The sequence below is a fragment of the Vitis vinifera genome, chromosome 1 (genome assembly GCF_030704535.1).
Source record: "Vitis vinifera cultivar Pinot Noir 40024 chromosome 1, ASM3070453v1".
In the NCBI taxonomy this organism is placed as follows: Eukaryota; Viridiplantae; Streptophyta; class Magnoliopsida; order Vitales; family Vitaceae; genus Vitis; species Vitis vinifera.
Genome location: NC_081805.1, coordinates 1,981,485 through 1,997,913, shown reverse-complemented (window position 1 = coordinate 1,997,913; position 16,429 = coordinate 1,981,485). Strand labels below are relative to the sequence as shown.

At 36.3% G+C, this 16,429-nt stretch overlaps 1 protein-coding gene across 1 annotated transcript in view; it reads left to right on the top strand.

Moving 5' to 3' along the window:
- Positions 1 to 16,429, top strand: part of LOC100254261 (MAP3K epsilon protein kinase 1) — a 32,265-nt gene that overhangs the window by 800 nt on the left and 15,036 nt on the right. The window contains exons 2-10 of the mRNA XM_002277286.5: positions 157 to 291; positions 900 to 920; positions 1,341 to 1,414; positions 1,521 to 1,611; positions 1,691 to 1,774; positions 6,874 to 6,975; positions 13,403 to 13,534; positions 14,013 to 14,084; positions 14,269 to 14,372. Of these exons, the coding sequence (XP_002277322.2) occupies positions 157 to 291; positions 900 to 920; positions 1,341 to 1,414; positions 1,521 to 1,611; positions 1,691 to 1,774; positions 6,874 to 6,975; positions 13,403 to 13,534; positions 14,013 to 14,084; positions 14,269 to 14,372 (815 nt within the window). The remainder of the gene's footprint in view (positions 1 to 156; positions 292 to 899; positions 921 to 1,340; positions 1,415 to 1,520; positions 1,612 to 1,690; positions 1,775 to 6,873; positions 6,976 to 13,402; positions 13,535 to 14,012; positions 14,085 to 14,268; positions 14,373 to 16,429) is intronic.

The following is a 16,429-nucleotide window of genomic DNA, read 5'->3' as shown; positions in this document are numbered from 1 at the left end:
ATCTTTTTTCCCTTTCTACATTTTCTTGGAAATCAAAGGGGAGCGGGTACCTGGTTTTAGTTTTTTGGCAGTTCAGGTTTGATTAGTTTGGTTTCAAGTCGTCGGATCTTGAGTGTCATTTTGATGTCTGTATATGATTTCCATTTTTTTGTTCAGATGCTTGGAGATGAGATCGGAAAAGGAGCATATGGTCGAGTTTACAAGGGTTTGGATTTGGAGAATGGAGACTTTGTTGCAATTAAACAAGTTTCTTTGGAGAATATTGCTCAAGAAGATCTCAACATTATCATGGTTCAATTTCAACATCACTTTATTTTAATTGCAATTTTCTCTCTTCTAATATAGGTAAAAAGTGGAATATAGTGCCTTAATTGGTGTGGGCCATATGGCATTCTAGATGTTGGGTACCTAATTTGAGGCCACATTGTATTAATTCACTGTCAGAAGGACAAGCATGGCACATGAGACGCCAAATTATGAAAGCATAAAGTCTCTCTAGTATAGTAACCTAGTGAGGGAATTGAATTTCAGATTGTTATGAACCATTTTACGGTGAATGAAAATGTTGGTCTTAATTTTCTGATTTGCACATGCTTGAGAAACTAGCACTTCTGAAGTGTTCATGAGTTAATTCGGATCCTTGTGAACTGCCTTTTCTTTATGTTATTTCTTTCAATGTTTAGTTTTTTTATGTCAATATATCAAAGTGATGAAACTAGGAGATTCATGCTTAAATTTCGACAATGAAGAATATATTTTACGTGGATTTAGTTTGCATTGTTGAGCATACTAGCATAATCTACTTGTAAAATTAAATACAGGATCGTTTACTTAAATTTGATTGATTTGTTGCTTTCTTTTGGCACACTTGATTCTTCGTGGACGCGTTGATGTTTCAGCAAGAGATTGATCTGCTCAAGGTAAGATTTCCTCTTGCGTTGCTCTTAAGGTTCTTATGGCTCTTTGATATACATTTTTAGTCAGACCATTATTTGAGAATACTGACACGGACTCTGCACATCAGGGTTTCTGTTAACCATACAATGTGTTAGCTTGGGATATGCTGCATTGGTTGTCTGCTTTTCCTACTAATTCCTTTTGAAAACAATTATGGGGACTGATTCTAATTTATACTACTAAGTGAAACTACAAAAACTACTTGGATTTTTTTGTTCATTGAAAACTTGGCCTTTGAGATTGTTCGGCCTGACTACCTTTTTGGTTCTTCTGATGGTTCATAGTGTTGGAAGTTGGAACTATGCATTTTGATTTGCACATGAAATAGTGTGGATTCTCAGTATGCAGTTTATGTCACTTGAAGCATAATTTCTCTCTTACAGAATTTGAACCACAAAAACATTGTGAAATATCTTGGATCTTTGAAGACAAGGAGTCATCTGCACATAATTCTTGAGTAAGCAAACTTAAAATTTTCCTGCTTTTAACAGATCTACTCTTGAATTGAATAAATATTCTGCAGTACAAACTTAGTTGCATTTTCTGAATCTTTTTCCAAATAGGTATGTGGAGAATGGCTCACTTGCAAACATCATCAAACCAAATAAATTTGGGCCATTTCCAGAATCACTGGTGGCTGTTTATATCTCTCAGGTTTGCCTATGACCTAGCAGTTCTTTTCTCTATTTCAGTGTTCAGTTTTTATAGCTTTAAAATTTGTCATGGTGAACAGGTCTTGGAGGGCTTGGTTTATCTACATGAACAAGGTGTCATCCATCGGGATATCAAGGGCGCAAATATATTGACAACCAAAGAGGTAACCCTATCTGAAAAGTTCTGTTTTATTTTTTCAGAGAAGAATTTAATTGAATATAATTGCTATTTGAGCTTCTGTTTTATCAACAACAGTCTTTTATCAGAGCAATCGATTGCTATTTAGGTCAATCTTCTATGGTTATCAACATTAGTTTTCTTCTATTAATAGACTCTTTGTTGTCAAGTTGGTGACAGTTCCTTGGTCAATGTGAAGTCTCATAACAAACATACAAAGTTAAGGAACTTGACACTGATTCTCAATATAAGCCTTTTGGTTTTGTAACTTTTTAGTCTTCACCAATTGTTATCACTCTATTTAAACCATGGGAAGACCATCCAACTCTTTTGTTTGCTTCTTTCTTTCTTCTTCTTCATCATCTTATTTTTTCCCTATTTCCCCCCTTTTTAGGATAAGAGACTATATTTGTATTTTATTACAAATGTAAAGATTTGTAAAAAAGGAATGAATATTTATGGTGTACAAAGTATAAAGTAAAAACCTCTCAGTAGAAAGCCTTTAGTTTCTCACCCTTAAGAAAATAGAACACCAACACTAAAGGGGGTTATTGGGGTATAAGATCCCTAACAAAATCAACTAGAGAAGGGCTGTCTCTCTTGTTTCATTTATTGGTCTGTGTTTACTCATGTTTTTCTTTGTTTCATGTATCACTCATAGTCTTATATAAAAAAAACACGTCATGTTATTGCATTTTTACAATAAGTTCCACTCAATATGCCCTTACTATCATATTAAGAATATAAACGTATACATAGACATGCATTTGCACACACGTATGTATGACATGTGGACATACAAGCGCATATGCATAATTTTGTAAGGTGTAAGGCACATTTAAGGTGCAAAGATCTTTTGGTGGGCTTAAGCACAAGACATATCAAGGCACAAAGTGGGGCTCATGTGCAATTTTGTAAAATATTGTAAATGGGATATGCAAAACTCATATGTTCATATATCACCAAGTATGATATAAATTCCAATGTAAGTAACAGGATAATCAACATTTCAAACATTTAAAAGAAACATCCGAAGTAATGCAATGATATTACCTATAAAAAAAAGTAATGTAACAATATAAAATTTCAATGTGTGTAGGAGAAATTGAGAAGAATGTGCATAAAACCAAAAAAAATGTTTACTTTTTTTGGGTGTTGATAGACTAGAAAAACATAGGAAAATATAAACACTTTTTGGGTGTTAACGTCAATAATTTTTTAGTGGTTAACATGTTTTTTTGGTGCATGCTGAACATGAAACCTTAATGTGAAACTTAAACCTCCTGTATCTCCACCCAACGTCTTGCACTAGAGTTAGACCTTGAGGCTGGGTGTTGACAACATTTTGTCCCGCCCTATTCAATTAAAAAAATTTGCCAAAATAATAAAATTAAAAAAAAGAGAGAGATGCTTCTTCGACAAGGAACATGCCAAGGTAGGCAAGGTGCTGTAGGCGTGGAGTTGTGCCTTGGGCCTTTGCACTAACAACTATGCACGTGTATTACTAGTTTGTTTTTTATTTTTAAAAAAAAAATAGAAGATGACAATATAATGACTAAACAAACCTTTCATTTTTTATATTGGAGAGGAGTCCTCTTCACTCGTAGGTTTTTTTGAGTGGCTAGCGACCACTTAAGGGAGGGTAAGGGTCTTTGTTTTTGTGCTCTCGTTTTGAGGCAGATTTGTATACGTCCTATATACTTGGTGGCCTATGCCCTTTAATATATTTGTGATATTTATCAAAAAAAAAAAAAAAAAAACAAACCTTTCATTTTTAAAGGTCCCAATGGAGGTGGCTCTTAAGATTGAGAAATTGTAAAAAGACATTCTTTGGTTAGGCTTTGGGAAAAGTAAAAGAGATCACCTAGTTGGGTAGGATTTTGTGTGCAAATTGAAGGTGGAAGGAGGATCGGGGTTAGGGAAGATCTCCTTGAGGAGTAAAGCCCTTCTAAGTGGTTGTGGAGGTCTCTTAGAGAGATCAACGCTTTTTGGCGTGAGGTCATTCTAAGTATCTATGGATTTCACTTCAATGGCTGGGATACTATCGCTATGATTAAGTGGTCGCATCATTGCCGTTGGAAAATCTTTTCTCAAGTCATCAACGATTGTTCTATCTTAGTGGGAGATGACACAAAAATTTGTTTTGGGAAGATATTTGGTTGGGTAAGCGACCTAGCTCATGTTTTAATTTCCAAATTTTTTTAGGGTTACCAAGACTAATCCTTGTTTTCTTAGGTGTTGATCGCTTCTCTTACAATCCACCTTGGAATTTCAATTTTTGTTAAAACCTTTTTGATCTAGAGATTGAGGAACTAACTAGCCATCATTCATCTTTGCTTCATGTATATATATCATATTCCTTTCTAGATGGAAGAGTTTGATCGTTGACTCCCTCAGGATGTTCCTTTGTGAGCTTCTTCTATAAATCTCTCTTAGTCCTTCCTCATGCTCCTATTATTACTTCTCTTTGCTCTTGCTAAGTTAATCTGGAATTTAAAAGCTCCACCAAAGGTTAAGGCTTTTGCTTGACTTGTTGCAAATAAGAAGGTTAATACGAACGACCTACTTCAATTAAAGAGGTCTAACAAAGTTCTTAGTCCATATCATTGTGTGATGTATTTCAAGAGTCGTTAATCAATCAACCATCTATTTTTTCATTGCCCCATTGCATTGGTACTTTGGCTTAGATTGTTCAACATTGCCAATGTTGATTAGGTTCCTCCTAGAGGCATAACAAAGATGTTTTGAATTTCCTTGAAGGGCTTTGGAAATCTTCCAAAAGGGACGATTTTTTGGCAGGTGGCTACTTTATTTTTGATTTGGTTGGAGAGGAATGCAAGGATTTTTGAGGATAAATGAAGATAGGTGGATGCGATTTGGGACTCAATTTTCTTTTTCTCTTTCCTATAGGCCTTAGTCACCAAGCCTTTTGTGGATTTTCCATTGTACCTTTTAATGCTAGATTAAAATAGTGCTTGCTATTCAACTAGTTTTAAGAAGAAGGCAATGATTGATTGGTTGGCCCTCTAGTGGGTTTGATAAAGTTAAACTTTGAAAGATGTTTGTTGGGTAACACTGGATAGATAAGTTTTGGAGGTGTGACTAGGGATCATTTTGGTATGGTATTGTGACCTTTCTCTAAGCATTCAAAAATAGGGTTAACCATCGAGGCAGAGATATTGACAATATTAGAGGGAATCTTTGGGATTCTATTCATTTCCTAGCTTCTTTTTGGGCTTTTTGTTCTAAGGTTTTTAAGGGGATACCTCTTAACGTGTTACAACTTGATTGGTTAGCGGCGTGTAATCCCAATGGGTTGGTCTAACTAGAGTGTTCGCTTGTTTTTTCTTTGTATTTTCTTATATTTGATTACTTGTAGTCTTGTTTTTCTCTGGTGGGAAGATTCCTCATCCTTCTCTTGTACTTCCTTTTTATCAATATATTCCTTTGTCGTTTCCTATAAAAAAAAATTCTAACTTTGGATCAACTCGAAGAGAAGGGTTGGAAGATTCCAAATAGATGTTACATGTGCATACAAGAAGAAATTATTGGCCATATTCTCTTTCATTGCTTGAAAGTAGTCATTTTGTGACATTGGATTTATGTTCTTTTTGGTGTGCAAGGGCTGTTGCATTCTTCAATTAGGGGTGCTCTTTTGAGTTGATAGAGGTCCTTTGTAGGAAAGAAGAGGAAAAAAGCTTGGAAGGTGCTCCATTGTATTTGTTTTGGACTATTTGGAGGGAGAGAAATTGGATAGCTTTTGAAAATTGTGAAAAAATGGACCAAGTAATTAAATATTCATTCTTGTATATCTTTGTAGAGTGAGTTTGAGTGTTTATAGGGGATTGTTCTTTGTCCATGTTGGACTTTGTGGATTGGTTTGGCTCTAGGTAGGGTGTGATTGCTGTTTTTTGTGTTTCCACACCTTTTTTGGCCTTTTGGCTGTTTTGTATACATTGTGTATACCTTCCCGTGTTTGCTATCATTGATAATACAATCATTATTTACCTATCAAAGAAAAGGTTGATGCAGGTGAAAGCTTTATCTCTATCCAGTCTAATTGTAGAGGGAGATTTTGCCATTGTAATATCTTAGGTGACTAATATGGAAAAGAGTTCATGGAAGTTTGACATCTGGATATGCAAATTCATTTATACTGTGCATGAGTTTAATTGTTCTTTCTCTTGGATTCCTCGTTTAGGTGCCAAGTCGTTGATAGTTACCCAATCAAGGAGCAAATCATTTTTTTGATGGATAAAGAAAAACATATATTGAAAGAAAGAAATACCAAAAAAGCACCCCAAAGTACACGAAGAGTAAACAATGGGCACCTAAAAGTGTGACCCAAAAACAAAGAGGGACAACAAAAAACGACCCCTCTCAACAAGACCCCATCCAATCCACAAAATCTACTGTAGAAGAAGGGCTAAGAGCTATAAACAATTTGGACCATGCCCAAAGATTACAAAGAAAAGAAAGTTTAATCCCTTGTACAGAATGCTCTTTGCTATTGAATGCCTTGCTGTTCCTCTCCTTCCAAATTGTTCAAAAAGGACACAGAGGAGCAAATCATATGATCTTCTTTGTTGGGATTTCCTTTGCCCTTGAGTGTTCAATGTTTTTTCTCTTGTATATGTACAGGTTTTTATGAGGAAGGTCTAGTTTTGTGGTTCTAGTTGTTGGTTACTTTCCACCAACTTTTGTACATCTTTGAAGGATTGCTTATCCGTCTTATATTTATCAATTGATTGTTGAATGAAAATATTTGTTTATGATAAAACTAAAAGATGAGCAAATGCTAAAATTAGGCATGCAGAAAGTTGGAATTGCACTCTACACCAAATCTACAATGGTATATGCTATCACACATGATAAAACACACTAGAGAGTGAGTAGGGATTTTCCAATTTAATTTATGGTTATTTCTGATTTAATGTAGTCAAGGTGATAGTGTGGAATGAGGTGTTATTTCCATGCTATGATTTCATTTTATATGAAACTTAAGCTCACAATTTGTTTGGAATGGTATAGGAGCTTCTGGATGGATTTTCTTAAGTAATTGCTTGAACTGATTTATATTTTCAGGGTCTTGTGAAACTTGCTGACTTTGGTGTTGCAACAAAATTAACTGAGGCAGATGTTAATACGCATTCCGTTGTTGGGACACCATATTGGATGGCCCCTGAGGTACATTTGTAGTTGTTCTTTTAAATGTATGTAGAGTGAAGTTTTGTTCTTATTGATATTGAAAGAGTTCTTGCTAACTTTAATTTAAAATTTTGTATTAATTAGTAATAATTGGTTATTTTTCTAGTATTATCTTCTATGCAAGTATATATATAATAATTCGTTAAGGGCTTGGGTGTTTTTTGTGCTCTTTTTGGAGTGGTTGCTTTAGGTGCTCCTTGTATACATCCTGTGCATGTTGGCATATTGGGCTTCTTTTTCTAATTTTTATATACCTTCCTTTACCTATCAAAAAAAAAAAAAAAAGAAAGAAAGAAAATTGTGTAAAACATAGACAGGAAAGTGGTTATGTAATTAGGGAATGTGTTTTTATCTTGATCTTGTTATTTGTCCAATGGGTTGTGTTACATTGACTTGGATAAATAAGTTGGGTGTTGCCATGATTAGTAACAACAATCCATTGGATTGAATTAGTAAGTAGAATGAAGGACCAACTATACTTCCCAAAAATGCAGAAAACTGATAAGAAAAACATAAAAGCAAGTCCACAACATCCATAAGAAATTAAGTTTCGCATAAAAGCAAATCCACAACTTCCAAAAGAAATTACTTTTCGCAGCTGAGAACAAAATCAAATGTGCAGTGCTTGTGAATGATCTACATGAATCAAGAAAGTAAAAGTTCCTCAACAACGATGAAAGAGGAGCAATGACATGCTACAATTGAGAAGATCCTACAAACCTTGAGGGGTAGCTCAGTTGGTTCGGCCTAGAGTTTGCTCTCCAATGGTCACTAGTTCGAGTCCCCTCAAGGCCACTGGAGGTTTACCCGGTCGTTAACTTCAGGGCCCCGTGGGATTAGTCGAGGTGGGTGTAAGCTGGCCTGGACATCCACGGTTATAAAAAAAATAAAAATTGAGAAGATCCTACAAAGCTCTTAATCCTGATGTTTGTTTGTTGTGTATGGAGAGTGGTGAAACAGTAGATCATATTTTCCTGCATTGTCCTTTGAGTTTGGGGCTATGCAATTCAGTTGGGCTCATATGGATTGAGTTCCTCCTAAGGGTGTATGTGACATGATGATTATCTCATATAAAGGATTGAGAAGTAACATTTGAGGCAAGGTGTTGTGGTAGTTCACTTGTCTTGCTTTGATGTGGGTTGTGTGGTGGGAAAGAAATGTTAGGATTTTTGAGGACAAGGCGAGAACTTCAGAGAGTCTTTGGGACATAATTCATTTCTTAGGCTCATTTTGGGCCTCTTGCACCACAACTTTTAGGGGTATTCCCCTTAATATGGTCCAACTTGATTGGTTGTTGACGTGTAGTTCCAAGGGTGTGGGCTAGCAAGGATAGACTGTTTTTTGTATATTCCCACATGGGACATGGTCTGTGGAACCTCATAGTTGTATAGATTTACTTATACTTTGGAGGTTCCTACTTTCGTTTTGTGTAGTTTTTTGGAGGACTCCTCATCCTTCTATTGTACTTATTCTTACTTTCCTTTATATACTATACTGTTGTTTCTCAAAAAAAAATAAAAAAATAAGAGAGGAGTAGGAGGGTCACTAGACTGAACTTGACACCAAGCAAATTGATAAGGAACTTAGCCAAAGCAAACCATTTGTTGGGAAGCAGTGGAGAAAGAATCGCTGCCATTTTGAAAGGAAAATAAAACTCACTTTGAATTAGTAAGTAGAATGAAGGACCAAATGTGCTTCCCAAAAATGCAGAAAACTGATAAGAAAAACATAAAAACAAGTTCACAACATCCAAAAGAAAATCAAGATAAGTTTCACAGCTGAGAAACAAATGCAAATGTGCAGTGCCTGTGAAGTTAGCTTCTTCACTCCTTGCTTTGCTGAAAGATCTGCATCATGGTTGGCTAAGAGTGGAACCCAAGAGAAAGAGCATCTCAAGCGGGTGTTAGTAATTGGTATGGTCTAGGTGCCAGATATATTAATTCCTAGAGCTTAGGAAACAAGGAAATAACCTAATTATGATATTTTCTCATTCTACTGTGGCAAATTGGAATATGTATTTAATATGGAATGCATGACATGGATACTTGACTCATATTTGCCTTATAAGATAACAAGTTACAAATCATAACTGAGAAAAAACTAAAATATTGTTCTTCTTTTCCTCTGTTTTGTTGGTTTTAAAATCTGAACAGTTGGCATTGCAACCTATCCTGCAGTTTAATGCTTGTCATGTCATGTCCAATGTGGAATAGCTATCCTATTGTGTCGATTGGAGGGTACTTCTTTTCCTTTGTTTTTCATTAGGTTTTGTAATTTAGAGAAGGATTTCTCATCTTTCTCTTCTGATCACTCATTTTTTAATGAATATGTTTTTGTTTTTGATAAAAAAAATAAATATTTTGGATATTATATTACATTGTTTGTCATGTGCTTAGATGTTAGGATAGATGATAAAATATGGTATATGCAACATGAAAAATTCATATTAGAATTTATGACTAATCTCATAAAAATGTTTAACCAATATTGAGTATGAGGAGGCTATATATGTGATTAGTTATGGAGTACTTAATGGTTGTGGTTAGATGCAATATATTTGACAAAATATGACATTTTCTTTCATACATACATACATACATATATATATATGTGTGTGTGTGTGTGTGTGTGTATTTATTAGACCATTACAAAATCTACAAAACGAAGATTTTTATTTCTTTCTTCTTTCTACCATTTTCTTCCATCTTTTAATACCAGATAGAAGAAAACCAAGTGTTATTGTGGAAAACTAATTATACTAACTCTTATCAGCCAGGTCTGAAAGATCTTATAGTTTTTATTTTATTTTTTTATTTATCATAAACGAATAATTGTATTAAAATAGAAAAACATGAGAAAGATGAGAAATCCTCCCCAAGAAGTACAGACCTGATAAAAAACTGAGAAAACCTCTGCTAAAGAAGAAGGGCTATACAAAAATACAAAAGGCCTATACGTGTATAATGAACCTAGACCTTGTGTACCCAACCCTAAGGTGTGCAAATCAACAACCAGTTAAGCTGAATTACACTCAAAGGATAGGGTTTAAATCTGTATGTACAGTAAGCCCAAAAAGAGACATAAAATTGAAAAGAATCCCACATCAACTCCGGTGTCCTCCAAGTATCCTCAAAAATCCTAACGTTCCTCTCTCTCCACACAATCCACAACAAAGAGAGGCATGCTATCCTCGAGAGAGTCCTGCCTCTGTTAGAATTCCCAAAACGCTTAAAGGAGATCACCATCATATTGCGAATACTGCCTGGTTGAATCCAATCCATCCCCGCCTAAGAAAATATCGTATGCCACAAATCTAAAGTGATCAAACAGTGCAATAAGAGATGATCAATTGAAAGATCTTATAGCTTTGAGAGGGGGAACTTTCAATTTTTGCAAGAAACTATGCTCTTTAATTAACCTTGCTATTTTCAGACTCAGACTGGTATTTGAAACCAAAAGGTTGCTAGATCACAAGTCCCTGGTTGGACCATTGGTTTAACTGTTGAACCATGAGCATTGTTGTGTGCATGCATAATGTTTTAATTTTATTATAATTATATGTAATATTAAAATAACAAAAAAATTTAATACCGTTTTTAAAAAGTGAAGATACATTTCTAATTATTTTCTAACTTTCCCAATATCAATAAAAAATAACTAAATATTTATGTAAATGATAAATTTTACTGAAAATTAAAATTTCAATTTTAGGCTTCAATCTCCTCAATCTTTATCATATACATTTCTTTTGTTTTAAATTTTTTCTTTCCTATTTCAAGAAGATGAAAGCTATAGAAGCGAAATCTCTAGAAAGCAACATGATTCCACGCAACATCAACAGCAACATGTTTCCATACAATATCAACATCAGTCGAGAAGCCTTGATTCTGATGCCTTTTTTCTATATTTGGGTTGCTTAGCATCTCATGTCATTCTCATCAAAGCTTCTCCCCCATCATCAAGGCTTTTTCTTGAATTAGTCTCTAATACTGGATTGGGGACCAGTGTGCCTATCAAAAAATAAAAATAAAAGGCGGATCAGGGACCAGTGTAGATAGTGATGGTGTTGTTCATGTGGTTGATGCCGGGCTGAAAATGCTGTTATTTTGCAGTTCAAGAAAAAAAAAAATTAATGGACTGGACACAACTAGTTCAATTATTTGGCCAGATGGTTCGACCACTGGGTTGGCCAGTTTGTGATCAGTTCAACCCTTAAATGGCCCAAAGACCTGATAAGGACTGGAAAAGGACCTGGTTGGTTGTCCAACTGGCTGGTCTACTCTGATTTATAAAATCATGGTTGATGAGATTGATTGTTTTTGTTTTTGTTTTTTTTGCCTTTTTGGATGTAGTTTGTTTTTCTTTCCTTAAGGGTGGGTGGAAGGGAATTACACTTTGCCTCTCTCAGTTATAATGGTGATGACACTATTATCCAAGCTATACAATCAGGCAGAGAGCTTCCTTACCATTCCTCTGTGGCACTTTTCTTCCTTCAGTCATTTTTTTTTTCTTTTCTTTTTTCCTTGTTCGAGAAAAGTAATAGAAAAACATTTTTCTATTTTGTAAACTATTTCCATGTTGATTTTGCTCTAAGCTAAAAACTAGGTAGAAAACTCCTGAACCATTCCTTTGTGGCCCTTTTTCCCCTTTCGTCAATTTCTTTGTTCTAGAAAGTAAAATAGAACACTTTTCATTATTGAAATCTTTTTAATGTTCATTTTTCCCTTGTTTTGAAAAGTACATTGAAAGAACTCCTAATATTAGATTGGCTACGAAATAGATACTGATGATAACCAACAATAGATGTGCTGACTGAGCTGGTTGTCTCCAATCTTGAATCTTGGCTTTTGTTTCAATCTGGTACAGTTCTTTTTATTCATTATCCTCCATTTTATCCCAAAAAAAGAAGAAAAAAGGCCTCTAATAGGAATCTCACCTTCAAGAAAGAAGTTGAAGCAAATTTCTCTCATATGAGTGTGTATCCATATGTATTTTAATTTGGACTCTGCTGTCACTGTTGGCTCCTTTTTTTTGTTGGGGGGGGGGGGGGGGGGGAGATTTTTCTCTTATTCTTTTCTGTGTAAAAATAGCTTAGTATTGTTGGTCACAAAAGTTAGAATCAGCATTAGGAGGCTTGATGTGAGGCGTGTTTTGGTTAGGAAAAACAACTTAGCATTGTTTGTGACAAAAGCTAGAATCAGCATTAGAGGTTTGATTTGAGGTGTGGTTTGGTGATCAAACTTTAGATTTCTGAAACTGGAAGCAAGAAGCTAGAAACATTGTTGTTGCCCTTGTTAGCACCATCCCTTAGTGTTGAAGTCAACATCACCCCTGTTGGACAAAAGGGATGGCAAAAGACTATTCTAAAAGTGGGCACTGAAAATTGAGAGAAAATGGTTGATAAAAGAGTAATTCAGATTGAGTTTGAGAGAGAGAAAGAGTTTCTGTGATAGATGCTGACAGAGAACTGGAGAAAGCAAGTGAAAATTTGAGAGATTTATAGCACTTTTTCATAGGGTGGTTGGTGTATACTGCCTGTGTATATAGGGTGTGCCCCGCTTTTTAATAGATGTTCTTTTGTCTATCAGAAAAAAAATGGAAAGAAAAGAAAATTAGAGAGATTTAGAATGTGTTTTAGATATTGGAAAATATGGTGATTGAAAAACCATGAAGGGGATGGAAGAAAAATGCTTGAGAGCTGATCGCTGTTCTAGAGAAAGATATTGAAAGGATTGTGAATATGTCATTTTAATATTTTGGTTACTCCATAACCTTGAATAGCTCGTGGAGCCTTTCTGTTTGCCTTTATAGTTTAGGGGGTGAAGTGCCAGCTACCCTATAATTGAAGGGGATTTTAGGTAATCTACAGTTTTTTTGTGTCATTTATGGATGGAATAATGTGATTGGAACGTGACATGCATTTATGTGTTTATGCATGTAATGGATGGGTAGATGGACCTCCATATGGATGGGTGGATGGATTAATAGCCAGATGGATGTCTCTATATATGTGTTTGCATGCATGTATTTGTGCATGTGTACATTTTGCCAATTGTGAGGTCAAGATTTAGTATCCATCTACTCAGTATGAATTTATCCTTCAATAATATATGATTGATATGTTCAGCCTATATATATGTTATATCATTATATTTAGTTAGTTAATTGTTGATGTAAACCTTTGTATAATTTGTGGGTTTGATTTTATCACATTCGCAATATTTTTTTTATCAATCATTAACTGAAGTGTATTATTGGGTTCCAAGAGCATGACCTTGCGGGCCATGGTGCCACTTGCGGCAATCGAAAGCTTTATGTATGGCATGCGGAACCCAAATTATGATGATTCACTTGAGAAGCTGTATATGGGAGACCTCATTTTTTTGGAACTGGTTTACTTCTTCAGGTAATCGAAATGTCTGGGGTTTGTGCTGCTTCGGACATTTGGAGTGTTGGTTGCACTGTGATTGAGCTTCTTACATGTGTACCTCCTTACTATGATCTCCAGCCTATGCCAGCTCTATTCCGTATTGTTCAGGTTTTCTCCAGGATCTATATCTGTTCTCATTGTTATCTTTTATGCACTATGATGGGTGAGCAACACTATCTCTGAATCCTGCGGAATTCCATTGCCGTTATTTTCAGATAACTATATCTGTTCTCATTGTAGCTTCTTGTTTTTGTATTCTTGTTGTTTAGCTTTTCTTTGGTGGGAGGATTCCTCATCCTTCTCTCGTACTCTTTTTTCTATCAATATATCTCTTTGTCGTTTTCTATCAAAAAAATATTTTGTTTCTGTACCTTGAACTACTCTGCCTTTTTTTCACTCACATGGCTTTTCATGGTGAATGAATATCATCCTGAATTCAGAGAATGTTTTATTTTCCCTTAGATATACTTGTAACTAGTTAAATCCAACTGAGAAAGTTGCTGAGATTCTTAAATATGATTATGTTTCCCTGACTGCTGGATAGAAACAGTTACAGAGCATCTTTTTCCTCTTTTTGTACTTTCAGGATGATCATCCTCCAATACCAGATGGCTTATCTACTGACATTACAGATTTTCTGCGGCAGTGTTTTAAGAAGGTGAGTGGGAGAAATATTCATTAGACCTTTAACAAATGTGAAAATAGCTAAATTCATTAGACATGAATGATATAATCTTTCTCATCAGCTACATCCTGGTTCCAAGTTTGGTGGTCAAGACCTTGTTACTTTTGCTCATTGATAACTTGAATGGCTTTTTATGACATTTAATGGCATATTTCAGGATGCTAGGCAGAGGCCTGATGCAAAGACACTGCTTTCACATCCTTGGATACGGAACTGTAGGCGTGCTTTGCAGTCCTCTCTTCGTCATAGTGGAACATTGAGGTAAAAATTTTGGTCCTTATAATATTCTTTAGGGGTATTTCTTCTGGAGTGAATATTAAGCTTACATTACAAAGGTATATTTATTAGCTATATTACTTCTGTAGTTAAGTATAAAGAGCTTTCATCATTATTCTTGGCTTCACAAAAGGAAAGAGAAAGGGTTGATTTGCAAGTTGGACATTGAAAAAGCCTATGATAGCTTAAACTGGGAGTTTTTGATGAAGGTGCTTCGGAAGATGGGATTTGGGTCGCGTTGGATGGATTGGATGTGGTGGTGTATTTCTACGGCTAAATTTTCCATCTTAATCAACGGGGTGCCTGCTGGTTTCTTTCCAAATTCTAAGGGGTTGAGGCAAGGAGATCCCCTTTCTCCGTATCTCTTCATCTTGGGTATGGAAGTTCTTAGCACCCTCTTTAGACGGGCTGGTGAGGGGGGCTTCCTTTCCGGCTGTAGGCTTCGGGGGTGTGGAGATGAACGTTTCGCATCTTCTCTTTGCTGACGATACAATCATTTTCTATAGAGCGGAAAGAGAGCAAGTATCCAATCTAAGCTGGATCTTGGCATGGTTTGAGGCGGCTTCGGGCCTCAGAATTAATCTTGCTAAGAGTGCCCTAATTCCTGTGGGGCAGGTGGACGAGTTGGAGGAGATGGCGGCTGAGCTAGGATGCAGAGTGGGAGCTTTGCCCACTGTCTATTTGGGGCTGCCCCTAGGAGCCCATCATAAATCTTCTTTTTCATGGGATGGGGTGGAAGAGAGAATGAGAAGAAGATTAGCCCAATGGAAAAGACAATACACCTCAAAGGGGGGGAGAATTACTCTTATCAAAAGCACTTTGGCCAGCATACCCATTTACTTTCTATCCATTATACGCATCCCTAAATCTGTTATAAAAAGGATTGAGAAAATCCAAAGAGATTTCCTTTGGGGGGGAGGAAGGTTGGAGAGGAAAGCTCACTTAATTAAGTGGAAGGTGGTCTGTAGCCCTAAGGAGGAGGGAGGATTAGGCATCCGAAAAATAAATGTATTGAACAAAGCCTTACTGGGCAAATGGGTGTGGAGATACGCCTATGAGAAAGAGAACCTATGGAAAAGGGTAATAGGGGTGAAATATGGTCAAGAGGGGTGTGGGTGGAGGACTAAGGACGTTTGTGGGCCTTATGGAGTGGGATTGTGGAAGGAGATCATGAAGGAAGCTGATTGGTGCTGGGAGAGTATTGTGTTTAAGGTAGGCAAGGGGACCAGAATTTTGTTTTGGACGGATAAGTGGTGCGGTAATGAGGCGCTTTCTCAAATTTTCCCTCAATTGTATACCTTGGCGGGTCATAGGAATGCCAAAGTAAGTGAAGTGTGGGACTATAGCCTGGGTCAAGGAGGTTGGAATCTCAGATTGGCTAGAGATTTCAATTATTGGGAGTTGGAACAGATAGGAAATATGCTGAATCTGCTGAAGGATTTCAGGACTTCGACTGAGGAGGATGCTGTGAGATGGAAAAGGGAAAGTAATGGTGTTTTCGGTTCTAAGGGTGCTTACAAAATGCTGGTGGGGTCCTCAGCCTATGTCTTCCCGAACAGACGCATTTGGATGGATAAGGTGCCAACAAAAGTATCTTTTTTTGCTTGGGAAGCTTCGTGGGGGAAGATCCTCACCTTGGATAAGCTTCAAAGAAGGGGGTGGCAACTCCCTAACCGGTGTTTTTTGTGTGGATGTGAAGAGGAAAATGCGAATCACATTATGTTACATTGTACAGTGGTTAAGACTCTTTGGGAGATCGCTCTCGCCATTTTTGGAGTCTAATGGGTGTTCCCAGAATCAGTTTTAGAAGTGTTACTTAGTTGGAGGGGTTCTTTTGTGGGGAAAAAAAAGAAAAGACACCTGGAATTCCATTCCGTTGTGCATTTTTTGGACGGTTTGGAAGGAAAGGAATAGGTTAGCTTTTAGGGGGGGGTCTTTAGATATACAGAAATTCAAGAATTTTTTTGTATGTAATTTGTGGAGTTGGGCTAGGGTGTACATTGGTGAGGATACCTATTCTCCTTTAGGCTTTTTGGAGTGGC